The sequence below is a fragment of the Rhinolophus ferrumequinum genome, chromosome 15 (genome assembly GCF_004115265.2).
Source record: "Rhinolophus ferrumequinum isolate MPI-CBG mRhiFer1 chromosome 15, mRhiFer1_v1.p, whole genome shotgun sequence".
NCBI classification, from domain to species: Eukaryota; Metazoa; Chordata; class Mammalia; order Chiroptera; family Rhinolophidae; genus Rhinolophus; species Rhinolophus ferrumequinum.
This window is the reverse complement of record NC_046298.1, coordinates 36,453,627-36,480,889: the sequence shown is the minus strand read 5'-3', so window position 1 is coordinate 36,480,889 and position 27,263 is coordinate 36,453,627. Positions and strand designations below refer to the sequence as shown.

The 27,263-nt window shown below is 35.6% G+C and overlaps 1 protein-coding gene across 5 annotated transcripts; it reads right to left on the bottom strand.

The window, feature by feature from the left end:
* Positions 1 to 7,009: 7,009 nt before the first annotated feature.
* ZNF146 (zinc finger protein 146) lies at positions 7,010 to 27,241 on the bottom strand. Of its 5 annotated transcripts, none has more exons than XM_033128529.1 (4): positions 27,005 to 27,241; positions 24,814 to 24,891; positions 18,460 to 18,695; positions 7,010 to 10,073 (listed from the first exon to the last, which is right to left on the bottom strand). In XM_033128529.1, exon 4 carries the CDS (start codon positions 9,285 to 9,287, stop codon positions 8,409 to 8,411), a length of 879 nt encoding a protein of 292 aa, XP_032984420.1. In that variant the 5' UTR covers positions 9,288 to 10,073; positions 18,460 to 18,695; positions 24,814 to 24,891; positions 27,005 to 27,241; the 3' UTR covers positions 7,010 to 8,408. The 5 variants fall into 5 exon arrangements, with proteins under 5 accessions (XP_032984420.1, XP_032984419.1, XP_032984422.1 ...); XM_033128528.1 differs by lacking the exon at positions 27,005 to 27,241 and adding an exon at positions 26,830 to 26,933; XM_033128531.1 differs by lacking the exon at positions 27,005 to 27,241 and adding an exon at positions 26,830 to 26,933 and having other exon boundaries at positions 7,010 to 9,411.
* Between the last annotated feature and the right edge of the window lie 22 nt (positions 27,242 to 27,263).

Below are 27,263 nucleotides of genomic sequence, written 5' to 3'. Positions count from 1 at the left end.
TTTATCTGTCCCAGACCCCCAAGTATATAGACACATACTCTCCTCTATACATTTAATGAAACTACTAATATATTTAGGTTTAAATCTACCATCTTACTATTTGTTTTCTGTTTATCCCACCACAAGTTTATAAATAATATTTTCAAAGAGTACAGGTTAATTTTGCATAATGTTCTCCAATATGGATTTACTTGATGTTTCCTCATTATTTACACATTTTGGGGAGGAATACCCCATAAGTGATCCTATGCTTTTCTCAGTTTATCTTATCAGGAGACACACAATGTCAGTCTGTTCCATTACTTAGTTAAATTAAAATGATGTCTGTGATGTTTCTTCACTGTAGAGTTAATTAATGAGTATTTTGGATTTGTCAATAAATAAAAGAAAGCCAACTGGCAAAGGAGCCTGGGAGATGTAGTTTGCAGCCTCCCAGTTCCAACATTACAGAGAAGCATACTGAAGGTTCAGTGTGGGACTGAAGACAATAAGTAAATAGCCAGCACGTGATCATCTTAGGAATTTCCTTCACCTCTTTCTTATGATCAGTCTCTGGTTTTCTGGAGTTTATGCCTTTTTTTCCCCCTTGGTTTAGCCCCTCATTTTTGTAAAAAATAAATAAATTCCACCTTTAAGAAGGTTAATTTGGAGTAAAATTTGGGAGTTTTTACAAGTATGAAAACGCCTGTATTCTACCTATTTTGGATGATAGCTTAACTAGGTTTAGAATTTTAGGTTGGACAAAGTTTACCCTTAGAATTTCAAGAGAATTATAAGTCTTCTAGCTTACATAGTGTTTTTTTGTTTTGTTTTGTTCTTACATGCCAGTGATTGTATTTTTATAAATGTAAAACAAGGAAACTAAATAAAGATAAATCGTTGTGGAAAACTTACAAAGAAAATCAAGGGAATGATTAACACGTTACAGGAAAGTGATTATCCCTGGTAAGAACGGAGAAGACTTAGCTACAGATAAACATAGTGGCATTATTATCTAAGGTAGTAATTCTCAAACATTAAGGAACATCAGAATCACCTGGAGAGCTTATTAAAAGACAGATTGCTGGGCCCCAGCACCATCTAATCTAATTCATTAGGTCTGGAATGGGGTCTGAGCATCTGCATTCTTTTTTAAAAAATTTTTTTAATTGAGATATAATTGACATATAACATCATATTAGTTTTAGGTGTACAATATAATCATTTGATACATGTATATATTGCAAAATGATCACCACAATAAGTTTAGTTAACATCCATCACCATACATAGTTATTTTTTTTCCTTTGAAATACAATCCTGAATTGTTAACTATAGTTACCATGCTGTACATTACATCCCCAGAACTTACATCTGTAAGATGTAAGATACTTTTACAGTTTTTATCTGAAAGTGTGATGACAGTTTGTGTTTTGTTGTTCTCTTTGGAACCATTTGAGATTGTCTCTTCATACCTAGTTTTCTGAAATTTCACAAAGGTGTGCTTTTGGTAGGGGTCTTTTTTGTTCATTACACAGGATACTCAGTGGACCTCTTTATTTTTAAGAATTATGACCTGTATTTCTAGAACTCTATATTCTCTGAAATTTTCCTCCATTCAGTTCTTTCTCTGTTTCTGGAACTCCTTTTAGTTGAATGTTGAAATTCCTGATTTTCTCTCTTATCTTTCTCACCTTTATCACTTTTTTTTTTTGCCTCCTTTTTCCCCTACAACTGGATGATTTCTGCAACTCTATTTCCCGTATCTGCTGTTAAATTTTAAAAACTAGCTGTCTTATTTTTAATTTCCAAGAGCAGTTTTTATATTATGTTATTTATTTCCTTGATATATCTTCTCTTATCTCTCTGTGCTTTTATAGGGTTTTTAAAACTTTATTTTTTAATGTCTTTTTCTGTTCCTTACCTGTACCCATGTCCTTAGATTTTTTTTTAAAGATTTTATTGGGGAAGGGGAATAGGACTTTATTGGGGAACAGTGTGTACTTCCAGGACTTTTTCCAAGTCAAGTTGTTGTCCTTTCAATCTTAGTTGTGGAGGGTGCAGCTCAGCTCCAGGTCCAGTTGTTGTTGTTAGTTGCAGGGGGCGCAGCCCACCATCCCTTGCGGGAGTCCAACCGGCACTGGTTGACAGCCCACAGACCCATGTGGGAATCGAACCGGTAGCCTTCTGTGTTAGGAGCACGGAGCTCCAACCGCCTGAGCCACGAGGCGGGCCCTCGTTGTTCACTTTTATTACACATCTATTTTTTTTTTAAAGATAGAAAAAATACAGTAAAAAGAAAAAAAACCCCAAATCATCCATAATCCTAGCTATTCAGGATTACCACTTATCTAACCATCCTTGCTAAGCATCCTTTCTCATTTTTATTCTGAATGTGTACCAAAAGCCTATCTTGTATAGAAATGGTTATTTTACATTGTTTTATTGGTTTCCCCATCATGCACTAGGAAATTACGTATTTTATTGGACTACAAAAACATGTAAGGGCAGTGGACAAAGTGACCTGAGGTTAATAAAAGGTACGTATAATGTGGCTTTCCCACCACACTCTATTCATGCTTCTTGGCATTCCCAACTTACAGGAGAGAGGTGCCTCCTGTAAGGTCCTTTAGGTGAAAGGGTTGTCAAAAAGGGTGTGAGCCTTCAAAATTACATATAGTCCTATGCGAAGGCCAGAGTGAATGGTTATCCATAATTGGTGAGGAAATAAGAGCACTGAGTAGAAAGAGCCAGGTCAAGGCCATGACACAATTTGGGGCCCAGCTCCCTTCTCTTCCAAAGAACTGCACCTCCCATTTCCTTAGGCATTAAATAAGGGATTTAAAAATGATAGAAATGACCACCAGTTTATCTTGAATTGGTTTTCTTCCAGATAAAGTATCTTATAAGTTTGTCAGTTTCTCTGTGGTTCATTTTTGCTTTATGAATATTCTCAGGCTATATTATTTAGGAACATACAAGGTTAAAATCATTCTATCTTCCTGGTAAATTGAAATTCTTACCATTCTCTAGTGACTTTACCTCTAGCAGTGTTTTCCCCTTAAAGACCATTTTGTCTGGTATTTAAATACAACAGCTTTCTCTTGGATACTAATGCCAAGTATATCTTTTTCTGTATTTTTCACTGTGTCCTTATCTTTTTAGATGTGTCCCTCGTAAATAGCCTAAAGCTGCTTTAAAAAAAAATCCCATTTCAAAATCTTTATAAAAAGTTGAGCCCGTTTATATTTCTATTATGTAGTTTCTACTTAGCTGTTTTTGTTTCCTCACTTTCCTGTCTTTTTTCCCTCCCTCACTCTATTATTTTCTTCTAGTTCAGAAGTTCTCTCTCCCTGCCGTTCATCCCTCCCTTCTTCTTTTAGTGCCTACCCAAGTTATTTTAACATACAGTATACTTATGTCAATGTCTGCCGTGCTCCTGAAATAAAAGGACCTTAGAATGCTGTAACCCAGTAACTCAAAATTTGCTTTTCAAAACTTCAGCTCTTTAAACTGCACAAAATCGACATTTTAGTCACTATTCCTTTAAAATTTATATAAAAGCTCTTCTGCATAAATATTTAACCCTTGGTATATTTTAGTCTGGGGACCAGTATTTTGTTTTACATATCAACCTATTTTCTACAAGATTCCTGATGTAGCATTGCCAGGAATTCCCTGGTTCCATATGCCAATTAATTCTACCCAGCTAACAGATTTATCCTAACGTTCACTCTTGCAACCATCTATATTTTATTATTTCTGGAGGATGATCTCATTATTTAGAACTTCCATTCAATAACACTCTCAAAATTACCTTTCATTTGACAGGTTATCTAAATAAAAGTCTCTCAAGTCTGATATTCATCTTAGGGTAGAAAAATAATCACTGGAGAAAAGCCACCATTAGTGTGTTCCAGGTTCACTCCACAAACCCCAGGGCATGCAGTTCAAATTGGACACTTCTTAGAGATGTTTGAAACGAGGGTTGCTTGATGAGGAAAAATGTTTTCCTAAAAAATGTCAGAGCCTGAATCAAGATATTTTATTGGGGACCTATGAGAATGCTTCAACTTTTTAAGTGTAACACACTTCTTTTATCTCCTCAAACTTTGCATTCTTTCATTCTAACCAACTTCAACTGGTATTTCATTGAAAAAATACAACCAACCAGATAGGAACTCCTTTTATTTCCCCCATCACCAAATTCTCTTATCTGCTTGCACTTACAACTATTTCTTCCCTCCTGTTCAGAGAAAGTAGCCTAGTGCCAATCAACCACTAACTGGATTATCTATGCAACAGCTCATCTTCTTTTAGCTTCTCAAATACTTTTGTCCTTAAGCCATCTTATTGGGTCATTACCATCAGTTTTCTATAGATTCCATCTTTAATAAACCAAGAGCAAAAAAACTCCCCAAAACCCCTTAATCTCACATCTGCCTCAAGCTGACTCATTAGCTTTTATATTCATTACTTATCTAGTATCTGGCATGTAATGGTTGCAGGCAAATATTTGTGAAAAAGTTTGTAATAATAGCCTTCTCTCCCTCCCATCTATTAAAGTTTTTTTAAAAAAACTTTTATTTAAGTGTTTTTTCCAGGACCCATCAGCTCCAAATCAAGAAGTTGTTTCAATCTAGTTGTGGAGGGCGCAGCTCACACTGGCCCATGTGGAGATCGAACTGGCAACCCTGGTGTTACGAGCATCACGCTCTAACCAATTGAGCTAGCCAGCCACTCCTATTATGCTTCTTATGGCTATTTCATAATTTATTGTATAATCTTAGCTCTCACTAAGGAGATGTAAATCACTAAGCTTGTCGCTTCTCTCTCATTTTTTTCTAGAAATGAAATGGAAAAGTAACATTCATACTGTCTACTACCCTATAGAGCTGTTCTGAAAATGGTTTTGATCATCAGTTCTCAAAGTGTGGTCCCTGGCATAGCAGCATCAGCATCACCTGGGAGCCTGTTAGAAATGCAAATTTCCAGTCCCCACCTCAGATTTACTGAATCAGGAACTCTAATGAACAGTGAAGTTTAATTACTGATTTTGATGAAAACACTGGGAAAAAAAAGAGCTAAATAAATGCCAAGTTTTTATTACTTTGTATGAAAAATCACATTATTCACCAGTGGTAAATAGTAAAATTACAAAGCCAGGTTTTTAGAAAATAAGCTTGTGTTGCTTCACACTATTTTAAGCACAAAACATCTTAAACGTGAAATACATCTGTAGTCAAGCAAAGAAAGCAGATAGTATTGCTTACATTAACAGACACAATCAAGGAATACCTGAAACAATAGATGTATCAAGGTTATGACTTACATTAGGACATTTCATAGATTTTGTTGGGCTTGGGGTGAGACTAGAGGAGGACTTTGTAGTCCCTCACATGGTTTGGGTATAATATAAAGGTAGTTAGTACTATGTATCCAGGCAACATGGGATTAATCAAGACTTATAAATCTTGACTGACAATTCAGGTGTCCAACATTCAAGGTACTTATATCTACGTTCTATCAATTATGATGTAGATAGATGTACTTAGGGGGTTCAGCTCACCTGCCTCCTGACATGATGAGTGAAACGATTCTGAATTTCAGATTCAACTTCCCTCTATGGGCCACAAAACTAGTCTTGTTGGGTAGGGAAGAGTAAGTCCTAAGCCACAGTCAATAAATATACTGGGGGTGCCAAAAAGAAATGTATACAAGTGGACACTTTAGTCAATGTTACTCAAACAGTTCGTTGTAATCAGAAGTGTCTGGATGCTAATGGTAACTAACCACTTTAAGCACCTTTTGTAATTGCAGAAGTCAAATGTGACTTGTATTTATCTTTTGTTATCAGTATATACTGAGTATTACAATTTTAGTATTTAGGAAAGTTTTCCTTTATTAAAATATGTATACATTTTTTTGGCACCCTCTGTATATTAAGGTATTGTATTCCTGATTTTGTCTTTGGGCCATGCTTGATTTATTGTTGACGTCAAAGCTGCATAAACACAGGAGCAGAGTTAAGAGAAGAGCTAAGTGAAGCATAAGACATTAAGGAGAAAAAAGTAGTTTAGGAAAATGTATCTTTTGACCAAAGTATTTTTGCTACTGCAGATGATAAATGGAGGCAATTTTAAAATAGTATACAAATATCTGATGCAATTCTTAGATTTAGTATATAACATCCTTTGTTAAAAGGGGGCGGGGAACTCCATATTAGAAAGAACTAAGTCTTATATAGATAGCTAAGTATATAATTCATGGTCATTCCTCCAAAAAGGCTAATACAAGATACAGTAATGCTGCGGCATTTAACTAATGAGTCTAAGAGTTTTTTTGAAAGCAGCTTCTGAAATCTCAAAATGCTGTATTGCTGATGTTCACCATTATACAAGAAAACCTTTAATAACATTATATCAAGTTACTGAAAAGAGGGACCAAATAAAAAACATCTTTAAGGAAGGGCTGGTTTACACAATAGAATTCTATTCAGGGTCTGGACCACTTTTCTAATACCCATCCCATTCTCTCCACTTCTGTAAAAGAAACAATAACTTGGTGGGGGGAGTCCCTTCACAGTGTATACACATATCAAATCATCACGCTGTATACTTTATCTTACAATTTTATTTCTCAATTACACCTCAATAACCTGGGGGGGGGGAATAAAAAGGTGTGTTTGTCAAAGCACTGGGAGAAATAGTGTGCAGATTAAAACTGACATACAGATGTTAGCATTTAACTCAAATTGTGAACGTTGCAGAAAGTTGAAGGTTTTTTAAAACAAAACAAAAACTTAGTTTTTAATGCATATGCTGTTCCCATGGAAATTTAGAGGACAGGAAATTCGACATTCCAGAAAGTTTACCCAAAAAGACAAATTATATGAAGTCTGTGTATGTATCCTCATTTAACTAAAAGTTCTTAAAATTTTCTAAGCTCAAATGGTATGTTGCAAAATGTTAGAAATGTGAAGATAGACCATATAGTGTACACTATAACATGTAAAAATAAATTAAACAGATTTGGATTATGCTATCATTTTTAATTTTAATAAAATAGATCATTTCATACTACATAGAGAACAAGTTCATCCACTCATCAATGATTAAAATTTTAGAAATATTTTCTATAAAAAGTTTAGTACTTGATTGGGAATGAATCCATCTGAACATGATTTGTATAGGTACAGTGTTCCCATCCTCACCCCCATTCTTGAGAAAATTTAAAAATACAGAAAAGTACAAAAAATATGACAAGATATCCATATACCACAATCCAGAATTACCCAGTATTTTGATATATATATTTACTTGCAGTCTCTTTTGTTTTTAAAAGAAATGGATGCTTACATATAAAATGAAAGTCCCCTTTAACCAATCCCCACTCCACCCCTCCCACTCATCCCCTTCCCTTCTCCACTCTTCACAGGCAACCACTATCAAGAGTTTGGTCTGTATCCTTCCAATCCATTTCGAAAACATTTTTTAAAAACATACATACATATGTATTCGTTACTAATATATAGTACTGCATTCTGTGAGGGAAGTTTTAACTCAAATTTACAAAAATGTCATGGCCTTAGATGTGTCATTTTGCAACTTCATTTTCTCCCTCAACCTTTATGAGATCTCTCTCTGTAATACAGATCTCATTTGTTACATTTTACACATATACAGTATCCCATCATAAGTATTTTCCATTTTAATTCTTGACGGGCATTTAAGTTGTTTCCAATTTATGGCTACTACAAATCATGCCACAGTAAATAGCCTAGTACGTATTTCCTGAGCATAAAAACTCAGAATAGAATTGCTAGGTATTTTTGTTACAAGGAAGGTTTTCCTATTCCCAAAGTCATAACCATTTTAGTATACATCTTTTTCATATTCCTGTTTTTAATCCCTATGGATCTTACCTTTGTGTACAGTTCATGGTCTATTTTTTTCCTTGGAGAACAAATTACCTCCAAATCATTTTTTAAATAGTCCCATTATCTTCTCACCTCCTGATGCCATTTCTATCCTATTCTATCTAAACTCTAATAAATGCATAGGTGATTCCAGAATCTCTTCTGTTCTGTTAAATCAATACCATGAAAGTCTTTTCCTTATTTTCTTATCACAACTTATTTTTCTTATTATATTGGTGAAGATCTCCAGATTTATGCAGACTGCAATGATAAAAAGCATGTTTTCCATTCCCAATTTTAGTGGAAATGTGTCTAAAGTTTCAGCATTACTTTTGCTGTAGGTTTTTTTTGTTGGGCACAGGAATTTTTATAATACAAATGTCTTTCTCTTCAGTATGAATTCTCTGGTGGCCCATAAGTTTTTAATTTTTGTTTCCCTCATTTGTGACACTTTCCTTCAAAATGATTATTTCTGATGCGCTATCCAATTTTCAAGATATTCACAGGATTTTTAATGAGTATGAATCTTCTGGTGTCTAATGTGGTGTGACTTCTGGCTGAAAGCTTTCCCACATTCACTACATTGATAAGGCTTCTTACCTGTGTGTATTCTTAAATGCAGAGCAAGGGTTGAGAACTGAGAGAAAGCTTTGCCACATTCATTACATCCATAGGGCTTCTCACCTGTATGGCTTCTCGCATGCACAGTAAGAGACGAGCTTTGAGAGAAGGCTTTTCCACATACATTGCATTCATAAGGCTTATCACCTGAATGAATTCTCACATGTACAATAAGTGATGTTCGTTGAGAGAAGGCTTTTCCACATTCATTACATTCATAAGGTTTCTCTCCAGTGTGAATGTTTTGATGTTTTATGAGGTACTTCTTCTGGCCAAAAGCTGTTCCACATTCATTACATTTAAAGGGTTTTTCTCCAATATGAATTTTCTCATGCTCAGTAAGGTTTGATTTGCCACTGAAGGTTTTGCCACACTCCTTACATACAAAGGGCTTCTCTCCGGTGTGAGTTCTCTGATGTCTGATGAGGTTTGACTTCTGAATGAAAGCTTTCCCACAATCCTTACACTCAAAAGGTTTCTCTCCAGTGTGAATTTTCTGATGGGTAAGGAGGTTTTCCTTCTGGCTGAAGGATTTTCCACATTCATTACATTCAAAAAGCTTCTCTCCGGTATGGGTGTTCTGATGTTTAATGACATATTGTTTTTGGCTGAAGGCTTTTCCACATTCATTACACTCAAAAGGCTTCTCTCTATTGTGAAAATGCTCATGCTCAGTGAGGTTTGATTTGTGGCTGAAGACTTTCCCACATACCTTACAAGCAAAGGGGTTTTCCCCACTACAAATTCTCTGCTGACTGAGGTGTGACATCTGAAAAGAAGCTTTCCCACATTCACAAGGTTTCTCTCCAGTATGAATTTTCTGATGAATAAGGATTTACTTTTGGCTGTAGGTATTTCCACATTTCTTACATCTGTAGGGCTTCTCTGTGTACCTTTCAAATGTAAAGTGAGGAATAAGGTTCAAGAGAAAACTTTTATCATACTCAGTTCAAAGCTTTCTCTCAGAGTATAAATTTTCTAATATTCAATGAAGGTTTGTTACATTCATTGGCTTCTCTCCAGTATGGATTTTCTTCTACTCAATAAGATCTGTCATCTAGCTGAAGGCTTTTCAATATTCCTTAGAACAAGGTTTCTCTCCAGCCTGATTTCTACATTTAATGAGGTGTGACACGTGAGTGCAAATTTTCTCACAGTGAATTCATAGGGTTTCTAATCCAGCATGAATGCTCTGGTATCATGTGCAGTTCAAATTTTCTTAACTGAAGGCATTTCTACACTGATTTACTCTTAAAGATGGTTACTACCACAAGGAGTAAGCTGTGGCAGGATTTCCAAACTAATAAAATTGATTCTTTCCCATGCCACGTCCCTCACAGTTAATTAAGTCTAAATTGTGTTTGACACTCTTTCTAGGTAAGTTGGAAAAGGTGCTGCCTTAAAAGATCTAAGGTCTGAGATCACAGGAAGTATCTTTCCAATTTTCTTATATTCACTGCTTTTTTCCTCAGTCTGTACTTTACTGGAGATGGATGCAACTTGCCTCCCAAGTCTTGTTGCCTCTCTATTTGATCATCATCTTCTCAGGCTTCTTCTAAAATGGAGTACAAAGAATCATCATTTAAAGGAGTTAATGTATGAAGTGCTTAGAACTGTGGCTGGAACATGATAAGCACTCAAGAAATGTTAGCTTCGTTATCGCCACTATTTATGAATTTCCCATTATTAACAAAATTTCAGATTGTGCCTTTTGGGATTAACTCTGCTGGTTCATTTTCCAATATAAAAGAAGCCTTATGACCTATGTTGCCAACTAAATTTTGAGAAGGAAACCCTGTGCAGGGTATCTGAGTAGAAAATTAACATTCACGGATACACAAAGCTTACATTACTCTTGAAAAATAACCTTTCTCGTTTCATAATTCAGCAATTCAGTGTAACAAACAATGAGCAATTAATAAATAGGATAAAAAGATGACCAAATAAAATTGAGAAAGTCTACCTGTGATGCCTAAGAAAGGGAAAGCAATAACCAACAACTGCTTCCTCCCAAAACTCTATTAAATGACAAAAGGGAAAATGGCCCAAACTCACAAAAGGGGTATGAAATGAAACATTAATACATAGATACTAACAAATTTTTTGATAACATAAAGCACATGGAAGATTTTCAACTTACAGAAGAGCTGAGGAAGTTCAAATAACATAAAGGTACTACAGAAGAGGATGCCAAGTCAAGCAAGCCAATTTGTACCACAAAATATCAAAAAGACTCCGAAAATGGAGGAAAATCAAGTACCTCAAAACAAGGAATAAAGGATAATACCTGAAAAAAAGATTGTATAAGATGGAGTTGGACCTCTACTCTCCCAGTCTGGAGGACAAAGGATCAGTCCTTTATATAAAATGGAAGTTGTTCTTTGTAGAAATTTTGATCACAGAAGCCCTAGACTCAGCAGACACCCAACAAATGAGATGCCAGGGGAGAGGTGTTATACTGAAATCAATGTGACTAAATCTATATATAATATGGGGAGACCTTCAGCACCATTCTGTAGCTGAGGCAAAAAAAATGCTGGCAACCAGGTATATACCTATACCCGTGAGAAAGACATGTAAAGGATCCTTCTCTGGACAAACTGAAAGGCCCATGAAAAACCTGTAGGATGCCCCTCCAAGATACTTACTGCTTATACTCATTTCTTTTGCCAAAACAAAGGACCAGGCCACACCTAAGTTTGTGAGAGTAAGGCAGTATAATCCTTCCTCAGGGAGGAGACCCTGGGTCCACGAGGCATTTTACTTTTCATCCACTGAAGTCTACCATATGATTAGACCCACCCAGACACAAAAGAGCTTACCTTTTAGTGAATCATTCTTAAATATGACTGTGTAGCCAATATTCCACACACATTTGAAGAAGCCCACTATAGTGAAAGATCAACACCAAGGGAAAAAAAGAAACTCTAAGGGAATATAGGTAAGGCAAAGCAAACAACAGAAACTAAAACCAATCACAGTTATGAGAAAATACTTTATCAGTGAAACAATAAGAAACAGAAAAAGTTCCCTTAGAAATTAAGACTGGGGTGAGGGAGGAGATGAAGTAGACTGTATTACCATTAACCAATGATAGGGTCTCCGTACTGCAGAAGGATTATATTGTTCCACCCCAGGAAACTCAGGCATGGCCAGGTACCGTGTTTGACCAACGAAATATAAGCACAAGTATCATTTCCAGGCAGAAGCGTTAAAGAGAGAAATTCAAAGCACAAACCAAAGTAATACATGTAATAGGTGAGTAAAAAAAAAAGTTCCAGAAAAGTGAAAGGAGAAACCTGATTAGAGGAAATATTCAAAGAAAAACAAAAACTTCCTCTCCTCTCTATCATGAATCTCTAGATTTTTTTAAAGGGCCCACTTGGCACCTTGCACAATGAATAAAACATGCACACCTAGATAATCACTGTGACATTTCGAAAGAGAAAATAGAGATCACAAATGCTTTTGAAAAAACAGTATATGTCATTCAAAGAAAACAAGAATCAGAATGACATCAAATTTCTCAACAGAAAGGAAGCTAGAAGACAAAATTCTGAAGGAAAAATTTTAAGCTTAGCCTATCAATCCAATGGGACAGTCAAATAAAGCCATTTTTCAGATATGTAAATACCCCCAAAATGCACCTTTCCTCTCGGAATGCCACTAGAAGAAGTGCTCCACCAAAATTAGTAGTCCGAGAAGGCAACAGATACAGTATCCATAAAAGAGGAGACGCATAGGAGAAAAAAAAGAAAATTTCTATGATAATGGTGATAGAAAGCTACAAAATAAGAGCTATCAATCAAGTCAGGATACCACCACCAGTCCAGATTGAAGTAGGAGGACAAAAAATTCTAGGAATAGTATCTCCAAGGGGAAAAATGGAAAGAGATTTCCCAATGCATTTGACCATGTGGAAACTTGTGGAAACTAATACTGAGAGGGCTTTTAACCATTCGGAAGCAAGTTCGAGAGCATCTGTGCTAAATACAGAAAACCAAACAAAAAATGTATGTCAAATATCAATTCCATGAAAAGCAAATTTTATATATATATAAAATGAAATAATTGTATATACATACATGTAAACTTCTGTTGTACACCAAAGAATGATACTTGGTCTCAAGGAAAAGCACCTAGGCAAATCCCTGTGAGCTAAACTAGCCACTTTTTTCATGGAAACCAATAATTCACTTTAAATATATTAATAAATGACTGCCTTACAAATTATGATTATTCATACTTGGGTATTGTTTGGTAGGTACTTCTTTCAGACATGAGAAAGACTATCTTTTAAAGGAAAAAACCGACAGTGCATGTTACCAATGATAAAATTTGAGTTTTCAAGCAAAAATTTAAATTTAAATTTTAATTTTAATTAAATAAAAATTAAAATTCAGTACCCTCCACGAGATTGATAGCTTCCTAATTCTTAAAAGACTTTTCTAATGAGACTGGCGGTGGAGTTAACAAAAGATGACATTCTGATATTATATAATGGGATATGTCAACATTTGAAAAATCTGCATAACTCAGTTGATCAATGCATGGTGTTACAAAATCATACATGGGTAAGAGATCCATTCAAAGTTTAAACAGACCAAAAGTTTAAGACATGGATTTTATGTAAGAGAATAAAAAATCTGATATAGTTTCAAATACCACTTTGAGGCTAATTTTGAAAAAATTACCACTTGTCGTGAGTTGGTGGAGTGCCAAATATCCACAATTACCTGAAAGACTAGTAAAACACTTCTTTTTTCTACTACACCTGTATGAAGCTACAGTTTTAAAGTATACTTCAACCAAACTACAGGTTGCAAGAGCAGAAACGAGAATCCAGCTGTCTTCTATTAAGCCAAACAGTAAAGATATTTACAAATGTGCAAAATAATGCAACCCTTCTAACTTTTTTTATTTTGGAAAAGTGTTATTTTTACTAAGAAATGCAATTTAAGTTTACATGTAATGGGATTAGTATTTGTTTTATTTTAAACAAATAAATGCTTTTAAAAGTTTCTCAGTTTTACTTTTAAATAAGGTAAATTATCCCTAAAATCCGTTATAAACCAAAGTTCTTTGGGGGTTCTCAAGTCTTAAGAATATACAGATTACTGTCAATGGGTACCCAGTTTCCTTTAGCAGTGACAAAAAGGTTCTGAAATTACATAGTGGTGACCTGTACAACTTTGTGAATATACTAAAAATCACTGAAATGCATACCCTAAAGGGATGGATTTTATGTTATGTGAATTATATCGCAACAAAGCTGTTATTAAAAAAGAAAAAGAATGTAAAGAGACCAGAAAGTTTGAGAACTGCTGCTTAAAACACTTATTATTCATTCAATCAATACCTTTTTCTCTCCTTAACATTTGCCTGGTAGTTCTAAGCTCTAGGGATAAACAGTATTGAACAAAACTGACAAAATTCCATGCCCTCATCAAGTTTACATTTTAGTGGACAAATAATAAACAAATAAATAAAGGACATGGTTTGTGAAAAAGTTGTAACTGCTATGGAAAAAATTAAGTGTAAAAAGTTTCAATTTTAGATAGAGCGGCCTCTGAGAAGGCAAGATTCAAGACATGAAGGAAGAGAGTATTCTTTACAGCTATCTGGAGAAAAGAGCATTCTAAACAGAAATTAAACAAGTTGACAGGCCCTGAGGAAGAGCCTGCCAAGTGTATTAGGTGTGCAGTGAGCCACAATTACACACATTGTGTTCTTCATGTTCGCTGATGGCTTAGCCTGTCACCTTGTACTTAACTATGGATTCCATAAAACCTCCTGGAAGCAGCTCTGGTAACACGCTCCTAAAAAGACTTCTCCAATCTCGTTTCCTACTTAGAAACATCTTTCTCTAAACTTCTAATCACAATCAGATTCACTTTTCCTCAAATAAGTGTTTCATATGAATTATTTTTAAACCCAAATTTGTATGTAACTATATCTTAACATCTTACTATATAGCCTGAGATGCTGGATTACATTAATGGCTCTACTCTTTTCTTTGAATGGCCGACAGTAAGTATTTTTTAAATATTGGGGGCAATACCAAGGCAGGGGGAGGACAGTTTAGAGTATAAAGACAAAAAAGACAACCATATCCAAAGTTTAAGCCTGGATTCTGGCATTTAAAAAAATGCTATAGAAGGTATTTGGGAAATAACTGGGGAAACATGGACTGAATATTACACAATATTGGGGCATTATGGCTAATTGTTTAAGATATGATAATGTTATTTTGGTTCTGTAGAAGAGAGCCATTATTTTTAGAAAATGAATACTTAATTTTTTAAGAGTGAAGTGTCACAGTGTTTTAGCACACTTAATACGCATGCACAGGGATACACACATATGAAAAAACCAAATGTGGTAAAATATTAACTATTGAATCTATGTGGTGGGCATATAAAAGATCACTGTACTCTTCTTTCAATGTTTTTAATGTTTGAAAACGTTAAATAATTGAAAAACTGACAAATAAATCCTTCCATAATAATAATTAATACATTATTTAATAAGTACCTCATATGTAATCAAACTATAGACGGTAAAAATAAAACATGGACCTTCCCTTCAACAGGTTCATAATATAGACTCCAGACACGAAAGAGGATTTACTGAGGACTTTTGAATTTCTGTGGAAAATGTTATGTAGCATGGACAATCAGAGGAGATCACTAAAAGAGAAAGTAACAGGTTCAAATAAGTAGGACCTGAATAGATAGAACATTTCATAATCGAAGGCCAAGATTCAAAGAATTATGTTCAGTTTATAGTCATACAATTATATGTTGTTTCTTGATTAGATTGAAGATTATCTTTTTTAAAGGCTTGACTGACCATATCACAAGGACCACAAGAAAAGAAATAATCCAGATATCATATGAAACTGTTTTGAAGTGATCTCTGGACCTGAAAATAATGGGCTGAAATCTCTAATTTGAGTAGGGTATTAATGACTTCACTGTCTGACACAGAAAGAATGAGGTCAGTCAGGCAGTTGATTATCCTGTAAACAGGTAAAATTATGGCGGGCAAGACAAAAAGGCTGGAGGTGCCAAAATAAAAATTGGTATTATAAAAAGAGCTTCTTCTAATTTCATTTTTTTTTTAAGAAGGGCGCAGCTCACAGTGGCCCATGCGGGGATCGAACAGGCAACCTTGATGTTATCAGCACCATACACTAACCAACTGAGCGAACCGGCCACGCTTTTTTTTTTTAAATTAAGGAGAGTTACTTCTAATTTCAGAATGAATGAGTCTTTTCTGGGAATTCATTTATAAAAGCAAGGAGAAAACGTAGAATGCAGTGTTCTAGGAGCCATCTCCAGCAAGAGGATAGACAGAAGAAAAAATAAATAAAAGCAAAAGATGAGGAAATACTTAGAAAGATAAAGCAACATCTCAGGTCATCAAAACACCAATCAAACAGAAATGGGAGAGAATTCCTAGAGGGGTAACTCAAATGTTACATAGATACTTTCTTTTAAAATGGTAAACTAAAAGACATCTCTGCCCATTTTTCATGTGTATGAAGGAAAAAGAGAAACAGAAAAAAAGGAAAAGTAAAAAAACTGCATTGTTGGTAACAGTAGGAACTAGTTATAATTCTAATGTTTTATAAAAAAGGATGTGAGTGGGCAGCTGCCATTGCTATTTTTAGGAAGAGCTCTAATGCACAATGCTCTCCTAAAACATACAACACAGCCTCAAGGGCCAAATCACCACCTCCTTGTTTGTAGTAACAGAATCCAGGAATGTCGGCTGAATACAGGAGACATGCTGGGCCCACCAGCATCCCTGAAAGGTCGGAAAAGTAGGACTGGCCAGGGAAATGCAGACACCATCATTTTATAAAGAAGCTTGTTAGTATAGCAGAACAGAAAAGGGTCACAACTTTTATTTCCCTAAATTCCTGACTTGTATATCCAGCTGCCTACCTGAATATGCACTTAGATGATCAGTCGACATGTCACAATTAATAAGTTTAAAAGAAAACTCTTGATGTATCTCCAAAATTCCTGAAGTCTTCCTATCTCAGTAAATGGTAACTTATTCTCTTTTAGTTAAAACCTTGGAGTCATCAATGACACCTCTTTCTCTCCTAACAATCTATCGGCCAATCCTGTCAGCTATGCCTTTAACATAGTTTAAGACTACTTGTCACTAGCTTAATGACTACCATTCTCTTATCTAGATTACTGTATTCGTCTGTGATTAATCTCCTGGACTTGCCCTACCCCCATACCTTCTTTTCTATACAGCAGCTAAAATGTAATTCTGATGTTATGACTCTTCTGCTCAAAACCCTTTCATGGTCTCCCAAATCACTCAGAACAAAGGCCAAAGCCTATGATTTGGCCTATTATCTCATCAAATCTATTCTTACTCCCTTTTGCTCACTCTGCTCAGCTCACTGCCCTGATCACTTTCTTCAACAGCAGGCTCAGCCTCAGAGCTTTTACCACTTTTGTTCCTTCTGGCTGAATGTTCTTCCACCAAATTCTGCACACTGCGCTCGCATACTCTTTAGATCATTTTTTCTAATGTCATCCTCTTAATGAGTGCTTTCCCAACCAACTGGCCCACCAAATGCCAGTTTTCCTTGCTTTATTTTTCTTAGCACTCATTACCATCTGATAGAATATATTTTTTACTTGTTTACTCATAGTCTGTCTTCCCCAATTGGAAGATAAGCCTCAGGAGAGAGGAATTTTTGACTGCTTTGATTGATCACTAACATTTCCCTAGTACCTGAAATAGTGCCTCCTCATACATATCATTCAAAAAATACTTGTTGAATAATGAATATACCATTTTGGTAGAAAAGTAAATTGGTTTACTTCTTTTGAGAACAATGTGCCTATTTCTAGCAAGTCTATAAACGTTAACTTTTACCCAGCATTTCCACTCAGAGTAATTATGTAGTTGTACTATCTGCATAGCTCTGCAAAGCAATATAAACAAGTATATGCACTCGTGCCTTCAATAGCATAAGCCTGGAAACAACCTAAATGGCCATTGATAGGAGACAGAAGTTAAACAAACTATGTTAATAGAGAATCTCTCCAAGAAAAAACACACAATAGAATACATACCACCATTTATATAAAAAGGAAAACAAAGGACTTATACATATATTCATATTTGCAGCAGACTCTATACACGTTGGCTTATTCAGACTATTTCAAGAAGGATACATGTGAAACTCTTAAGAGTGACTGTCTCTTTGAAAAAGTGTAGGATTGAGGCTCAGAGAGGTTAAGAAGGGCCTTTTTCGTTTTTCACTTTCATGTTCAAAATTTTTACAAGTTCAAGTATTATATAAAAAACATACAGACCACACATTGGGACACACACACACCTTAAAAAAGCAGATCTGATCTCTAAGGCAACAACTAAAAGGTATATGGGACGGAAGGGAGGGAGGCAGAGTTTGTTGGTGTATAATGGGGAAGGTGGATAAGAAGACAACAGGAAGTAAGATCACAGATGTAAAACATAATTCTGAGGCATTTAACCACTGAAGAGTGAGAAAGTGGTAAGCAATAAAAAGAAACCTAAATGTCAGACAGTATGTAAAAACTTAAAAACTTATAAAAGACGATGCATGAGGAAAGGAGTCTGTACACACTGGGCGATATGAGACTGAGAGTACCAATGAAAGAGAGAATAACCACACAAAGGCAGTACAAATAAGTATGAGTGTGGACACCCAGATTAGAAATAAAAGGGGCACCTGGACCTCTAGAATCTAAGAAGTACTGCAACAGAAAAAAATGATGACTGGAAATATCATTCAAGTATCTAAGAATTCATACCAAGTGATACTTCAAGATTAGAACCTATAGGAAAACATCCTTAAAAGCATTTCAGAGTTGTCAATACTGACCGAACAACTGTGAATTGTCTGGTTGTCATTCACTCACCTGGACCAATTTCCTTTCCACTTCTTTCTCCACCATCCAGTTTATCTTCTTGCTCCAACAGAGGACCACATAAAGTTTAGTCAGTTTATAACCTGCTATTGGGGAAATGACACACCACTAGAAGGTTAATCCTGGGGCCAAAGTACCCTCCTAGAACTCAGGCTGAGCCTTGGGGTCTTGGGGCCTTCTGAAGGATGAGGAAGGTGCAGTTTCCAGGGATGCACAAGGAAGCGGCCCTGTGAAAAAGAACAAAGTAATGACCTTTTGCCTGAAAGATTAAAGTACAATTATATGAGCAAAAGGACTAAGACTATTTGAATCCTGAATTTCAAAGCCATGCTCATTAAACCATTTAAACCTCCACACATCCTGAAATGGGGAGAGAAAGGGAACTTACTTTCACAATTTTACTTACATAGAAACATATTCACACTTTACCTAACTACCGTGTTTCCCCGAAAATAAGACTTAGCCGGACCATCAGCTCTAATGCGTCTTTTGGAGCAAAAATTAATATAAGACCTGGTCTAATTTTACTATAATATAAGACTGGATCTTATCTAACATATTGTAAGACCGGTAGTTGCTAGCGATTATCTAGCACCACACTCCTGCCTAAGTTCCTGAGTGGGTTTTAACTGTGGCCCTTATTCCTGGATGAATTCAATACTCATATCTATGACTATAACAATATATGCCTATCAGAACAAAGCACAATGGATACAATTTCTGTAGGAAGTTGTTCTGACAGTATTCAGGAATAAAAACTCAAGACTTTTCCTGGAATCCTAATATTTACTTTGTTTGCATTATACTCTGAGTGAAACTGTTAGAAATGTCCTGTAAAAATATATTCATCCATTCATTAAAAAAACATTTTTAAAGACATTTTTAGGACAACTGACAAAATCTGAATATGGACTAGATTAAATATCAGCAAGTTTCTGAGTTTGACTGTACTGTGGTTGTAAAAAGAACCAAATGTAAATGATTGGTGAATTTGGGTAAAGGGTGTCTGGGACTTCCTGTACTATTCTAACTTTTCTATAATGTTGAAATGATACATAAAAAACAAAATTAAAAAAAAAAAACTTAAATTACTACTTACATAAACACTATCTATATACTATGTTTGTTGAAAAACAATTTGTACTGGGATGTGGCAGAGATGGGAAGCTTAGAGCCTGATTTGAACAGTAATGTATATACAGAACAGAGAGAAACGAGAGGGTGAGTTGCTGAAGATAATCTGCAAGAGGAAGATCAAGCTTGACACTCTGGACACTGAATATCACGTGTCTGAGGAACATACAAGCACATATATCCATTAGGCAATCTCATATGTAAATGAGGAGCTCAGAATAGGCCTAGAATAGAAATAGAAATGTATCAGTTGTCAGAATATCACTGCTGCTAAAGACATAGATGGAATGTTACTGTGACTGCTTACAGAAAATATACACAGTATGTGAAGAAGATGGTCAATGACAGACAGTCTCTTAGAAACACCAACAATCAAGGAGGCAAAAAAAATTTTACAGGAGCATTGTGGCTGCTTAGTTTTGAATCTTTCAAATACTTCTCCTTTTTGAAAACCACACAAAACATCAAGACTAATGGAGGAATAATACCAACCAGCCAGTTCATACACGGCCTCTTTAGTGAAACTACTAGAGAGAATACGTTAATGCTAAATTATATGTAAGCGTGGCCCAAACCATCCAAAATAACAGAGGTGGTACAGGAACCACAATAGTGTGGTAGGTGTAGCAAGAAGACTAGATAATGGTGAGAGCTCTATGACAAAGCAGATCTCAGAAGTAACTAGCAAATACTCATTCTCAAAATAAGGGATTCACCCTGAGTGAGAAATGTGGTAACCAAATCTAATGATGAACAAAAAATAGGGACAAGAAAACCTTCCTAAATTCCACGTACCTCTGCCAAAAGCAGGCCCAAATAGGAGGCCTAAATAGGCGTTGCAAAGAAGCCTAGAAAATACAGGAAATGCTGAGGACTTCAAAGTTCAAAAATCTGCAGCTAGTATTTCCTTACGGAAGTAAGCCTCACCCTACGAGGAAACTTAGAAAAGAAAAATCTACATTAAACAGAAAAGGACTGCAGGAGTAAGCAGAAAGAATAGGCTTAAAAAGTGCAGAAAGTCTTCAATGTCATCAACAGGTTCTGTGACTGTAAGTGAAACGATGTATAACGAAACCAATTTTACCACAGGCTAATGGATATAAACAAGAGTTCAGTTCCTGTGGCATCTCATCAACATAATAACAAAAGGACATGGAAGGAAACAAAATTATTCCAGGACCTGCTCTACTTGGGAGTAGGGTATCCCCAGTATTTAGCAATATATAAAACTGAATATATCATCCTAACAGGCAAATACTATGAAGAATTATGGGAAACAAAGAGATGGTGATAGAAGTCTGTCTCAACCAGGTTAGGGTCAAGCCAGAGAAGGTGTACAAGTCTCTTGCTTTAAAAAGTAGAAGAGCACGTGAGCTTTGAAGCATAGAATACTACCATGCCCACTTTTTCTTGGTACTTGTCTAGGAAAATCTATCTTGTACAGGCACGAGTAACACAAAATAATTTGTCTGTATCCCTACAATGATACTGTAAGAAACAGTGAAAACGGACAACGTAATTTTCCAATAGTTAAATAAACTCATGCAAAATACTGCCACAAAGCAAATATAAAAAGGAAATATATCAACAAAATAAGTTTTTAAAAGACACCAACTTTAAGAAACAAGCAAAGCTATAAAAAGAACACAAAAGATAAACAGAAAAACTGAGTAAAAAAAAGGAGGGAAAGGAAAGAAAATAGAATAGGAATGGACACCTTACTGGGCATCTTACTTTTGTTCTGTTTGATTTTTTTTTTAAGATTGCAGTATCAGAATTTGGAGGGATTTTGGTTTCCTTGATTAACATAATCTTTCCTGGCTGTTGCATCTGAGGCACGGCAGTGGCCTCAGCCTTAAACTTTTTGTTTCTACTCACATCCCCAGAGACCTAACCAGCATAAGTAATCATAATCTTTATCTGACCACAAAAGCCAGCATCTTATCTAATGCAAAAACATTGGAGACATTTCTATTAAATTCTAAATAAAGATAAGATGCCCACTGACTCAATTATAATTATAAATGATTGTTCAATAAGTTAAGCAGGAAATAAAACTAATTTATAGAAATCAACAAGCTTCATATATACAACGACTCCATTCATAACAGAAATATGAAAGATCGCACCTAGAAATAAACTTAGTAAGAAGTGTCTACAACATATATGAAGAAAATTTTAAAACACTCCAGGGAACCCAAAAGGATACTGTACATATTATGTACATGGATAGGAGTATTTAGCATCACAAATATCTAATGCCCTTTCCCTTAAGTTAAAGTTTAATGCAACGTCAATAAAAATACGGGTTTTTTTCCCCCTAGAACTAGACAAGCTGATTCTAAGGTTTACATAGAAAAACAAACAAGCAAGAATACCTAGGAAACTCTGCAAAGGACAAGCAGTAAGAGACTAGCTATAACAGATAATAAAACAAATTATAACGCCTCAATAATAAAAAGATAAATATTGGTACACAAATACAGACTGGACGATGGAGAATATAAAGTCCAGAAATAGACCAAATACACATTAGAATTTAGTATACGATCAAAATGAAATCTTAAAATAGTAAAGCTAAGATCTCTTAATAAATGGTGTTGGAATAACTGGGTAGCCAATGGGAAAAAGATAAACCTGGACATACACCCTATACCATATAGAATAGACTCTAAACAGATTACAAATATAATTATGATAATGAAACCCTATAAAAATTATAGCCTTGTAAAGATTTGAAAGTTGAGGTAAAATCTGGAATAAGAAGGACTTTCTAATGACCATAAATGAAAACACCAATAAATTTAACTACATAAAAATAAAACTTGATTCTGTATTGTTTAAAAAAAAACATAAAAAACAGAAAAGAACACTATAAACAATGTCAAAACAAATTCAAAACTTGGGGGGGAACCCCATAACTCATTTCACATATGGCTAAACTTTCTAATGCAATATGAGGTCCTAGGAAAAAAAAGGCACCCCCACAGAAAAATGTGGATCAGGATATGAACAAACAGATCCCAGATAAACACATGGGCTCTTAGCCATATAGAAGATACTCAACCTCACTCATAACGAGGGATGTAAACTAAACCTACACTCAGATACTAATTTTCACTTATGCCTTTGGCAAAAAATCAACTATTCGACACTCTGATGACAAGGTTCTAGGAGAAAGATCTCTTGTACTTTGCTAGTGGGAGTATTAAGTACGTAGCTATATAAGCAACTCTACTTATAGCAATCTACTTTAGAGATATTCCTGTGTAAGTACAAAACGACACAGATAAAAAATTATTCATTATTGTAGTTAGTAACAGCAAATGATCGGAAACTACCCAAATGTCCAACAACAAAACGTTCAACAACTGAATCAACTATGGTACATGCACACAGTATCATCTTATTTATTCAGCAGTGAAAAAGAAAGATAATGATTAAGAAAGGAGATCTCCAGGACATATTTAGTGAAGAAAGTGAGCAATTTACCTAAGGAGGGTGGGGGATAGGAATAAATATACACTAGTGGCCCAACAAACAAAACATCCAGTTGATAAGCAAGAAACAAATAAGAAAATATACTTAATTGAGACAAAGAAGAATGTGATAGAGGAGGGAAGCAGAATGAGACGAGCTTTATGAAATGTATTTTTTGTTGAATCAGAAATGCATCACTTACTTTTCTAAACACTCAAATTTATTTTTTTAAAAAGCAGTCCTTCTACTCCAAAACAAATTGAAACAAACAAACCCAACTGTACATTAACTTGGTAACGTAACTCCTCAAAGGATTTATCTCAAATGACTTTAGAACAGAGAAATTTGACTACACATCTTTAGTGGGATGCTTTCTGTGGACAAAAATAGCTACAAAGAAAATTTTCACTTGATAGTGTTTATGGTTACTATTAATATCAGCATTGTTATTTTGAAACCATTTTCTTTGTATGGTAGGGCAAAGCAATTAAGTACCTATGTTAACTTGTTTCCAAGTTTTTACTATAAAATACAACTAGGATCTAATTGTCAGGCAAAAATACTGTAGCATTGACATTGAATTAGAAATACTAATATGAACTCATGGTTTTTAAAAATAGATTTTCTAGCTCTGTCACTGAAATGGCCTTGAAACAATGTTACCCCTGCAGCAATGAAAACATCCAGCACCCGGATCTTGGTCTATAACATAACACCATTCTCCAATAAAAGGAACCAGAGCTCCTTGGAGACACGACCATTTGCAAATCTGGGAGGGAAAGTACAAGGTGGGCCTACAGTGCAAGCAAGCTCTCAAAGTTAAATGATGACATGTCAAAATGAGACAGAAGTCAGCTTGAAGGAGCATCCCTGAGCTACAACTGTGATAATATGAGTGTAGCAAAGAAAACTAGTTGTAGTTATTAGAACACAACTTTAAAATGATGCTTAAAGTAAAAAAAGGCAGGAAAATATTGACATAATCTGAGGTAGCAATGAAATAAGTGTAAAAGCAATGAAAAAACTAGAAAATAACTTTGCAACCCCTGAAGAAATTATCGATTCAGCCAAGATTTATTTATTGGTGTTTAAACCATCCATTACATGACTGATGAGGAATGGACATTTGTATGGTACCAAACTAAAACCATACACATTACACTTTGGTCATAAAGGGAAAAATACAATCATTAATGGTGGACCAGTCATATAGTATGTCTCTCCTGATATTATGCAATTTGAAGATCATTTGTTATGTATTCTGGCCCAAAAAAAGCCACAATTGGGATTTTTAAAAAATATCTTTAGAGATTCTGAATTAGAACCATGAGAAAGTAACCATCATAGATATAAAAGAACAAACTTCATGAAGGTAGTGGTGATGAGTTTCTAAGATAAATGTAACTTGAACACAGAATGCTAATTTCCTCATTTCAGATATAAAATAATGTCCCCCCCCCAAAAAAAATTTTTAAATGGAAGAAAAAAGCACCTACACATCTGAATCTTTCAGAAATTTCTACCAGAAACAATACAAATGGTTGTACTATTCTGAGGAAATATTATTTTGCAAATAACAGTGCTATTTAACATTTACCCCGTACTTAGTACATACCAGGCACTATTCTTTAGAACGTAGAACTCCATAATCTGCACAACCACCATGTGAATTAAAAACTATTATTTTCTCTATATTACTAGATAAGAAACTGAGGCACAAGGTTTGAGTACCTGCCTAAGGTCACCGACATACAAAGCGGCAGAGGAAGGAGTTAACAGAGGCAGTCTGGCTCCATGGCCTATTTCCTCCTTTAAAAACAAAAACAAAAAAACATTTTAACTTTTGAATATATACTAAACTCATGTAGTTAGAAAACAAACATACAAAGGTATTTGCCTTTACCCTATCCCTGTACCACTACAGCCAACAGAGATAGCCACTTTTATTAGTTTCTTGTGTATCTTTTCAGTTTTTTAATGGAAACAAATAAAAATACATATTCTTATTTCTCCCCTTTCTTATTCCAGATGAAGCATACCATACATTCTGTATCTTGCTTTTTTCACTTAATATACTTTTGGAGTTACTTCAAGTGTCAGTATAGAGAAAGCTTCCTCTTCATTTTTTTGTAGAGCTGCATATTATTCTGTTGTACAAATGTACCATCATTTAATTGAAACAGTCTCCTAATGATGGGCAAGAATTGTTTCTAATCTTTTCCTATGTCAAACACTAATGCAATGAGCAACTTCATACCTGTATTATTTCATGCAAATGCCGGTACATTCGTAGGATTAATTTCCAGATGTGAAATAGATGGGTCAAAAAGAAAATACATTTATAGTTATTAAAGATAGTGCTGAATTGCCTTTCCTAGGCTAGCTTCATGCTAATATTAACACTATATTAATTTCCAAGGATTTATATTTTCAAATATGTTACCATTGGGCTCCCACTTGCCACACCATAACTGCTTTTTTTCAGTTTTACTTGCTACGTTAGTTTATTTTTCCACATGAAATGTAGAATCAGCTTACCTAGTTCCAAACGAAAACAAAAATTGTAGATTACCTTTACTAGGATCTCATTAAATTAATAAATTTACTTAAGTTTGCACATTTTTTGACATCTTCCTGAGAAACATGGTATATCTATTTGTTCACATCTGTGTCCCTTAGTAGTATTTTTAAATTCTTTTCTAATAGTTTTGCATATTTGTTTATTCCTCAATATTTTTTTTATTGCTCTTGTAAATAGTGGGTTTTTTTTCCTATTATGTCTTCTAACTGCTGCTGTCTATTTGAAGGCTACCGTAAACATTAATGTGGTACCCAATAACTTTATTTAACTCTATTTAAAATTATGTGAAAGATGACTGTGGGTGGATTCTTCAGAAAAAGCATCTTTGCAGACAAAATTAATTTTCTTCCTTACTTCACAAAATGCACACGAACTGAGGACACCTCGATTCATTCAGGAGTTAGGACACCGAGAATCTAGTCCCGACTCATGGATAAACATTGCTGTAACTAAGCTTTCTTCAAAGAACGAAAAAAACTGTGCCTAACCTAGGACCACAAACCCTGACTCTCTAATCCTGGGCTTTCTGCGCTACATCACGCTGCTTCTCAAAGTGTTAACGCTGATATTTAATCTAGGGCTTAACTGCATCCCTATTTAAGTACCCCAAAGATCGGGCGATTTGAGACCGTATGAAGCAAGCTCCCTCAAACAAAAAGTTCCTTTGAAACATTCTTGGTTGTTTAAAAAAAAGAAATCAGGGTGATTTTTATTCTACCTCAATTAAAAAAGCGTTTTTATATAAAAAGCAAATTTTAAATTATTTACCACTTGGCTTCCCCCCCATCTTCAAATCTTGAACTAAAACACAGGATCCGGGAAGATGGCACCGTTATCATCAGCACTTTCGACAAAGTGCGGCTCAAATGTTATTACCTCAATGCTGGTCTCGTATAGCTGCCTCTCAACCGCATCCGTACACAATCCTGCACCCACACTTTCTCACTCAACAATCTCAAACATCTGGTCAAACTTGCGGTCAAACTTAGGGTTACATACGCTCAAACCCTCCTCAGAGGCCCCCAACCCCACCCCACCCCACGCCACCGACACGTAGGCCAGAAGCTCAAAAACCCATTCCTCTCCCCCGCGCCGCTCCCCAATAGACCCGGAATCCTCCCCTTCAACCTCCCGGACCCGACCGGCACAGGACGCCCACATCCCACCTCCTACTTTCACGCCACGTGGATCCAGGGGCCGGACTGACCCACGGACAAAGACCAAAATGTCCACTCCGTGCGCTGCGCCTGCGCACTCCGAGGACTATTGAGCTCTCCCACAAGTCTCCGCGACGCTGCAAGTACAGTCATCGCGGCCAGACCCAAGCTGGTATCTGATTACCTTCTATCAACAGCGGCGCCGCTTTTCTGGCCTTGGACTACATTTCCCATAAGGCTTTGCTGGTCGACACTCTGTCTTTCCCACGCGAACTTTGCTGCCTCTTCCTATGATTCTGGTATTCTCAGGGTTAGTCCTGCCTTGGAGGAAAATCAGCTCAAGCCTGGTGGGAGGTTTGGAGTGGGGACTCCCTCGCTGAAGCCTCCCGGGAGCAGTGTCAAACATGCCAAGCTCAGACTCCTACGTACGAGGATACCATTTT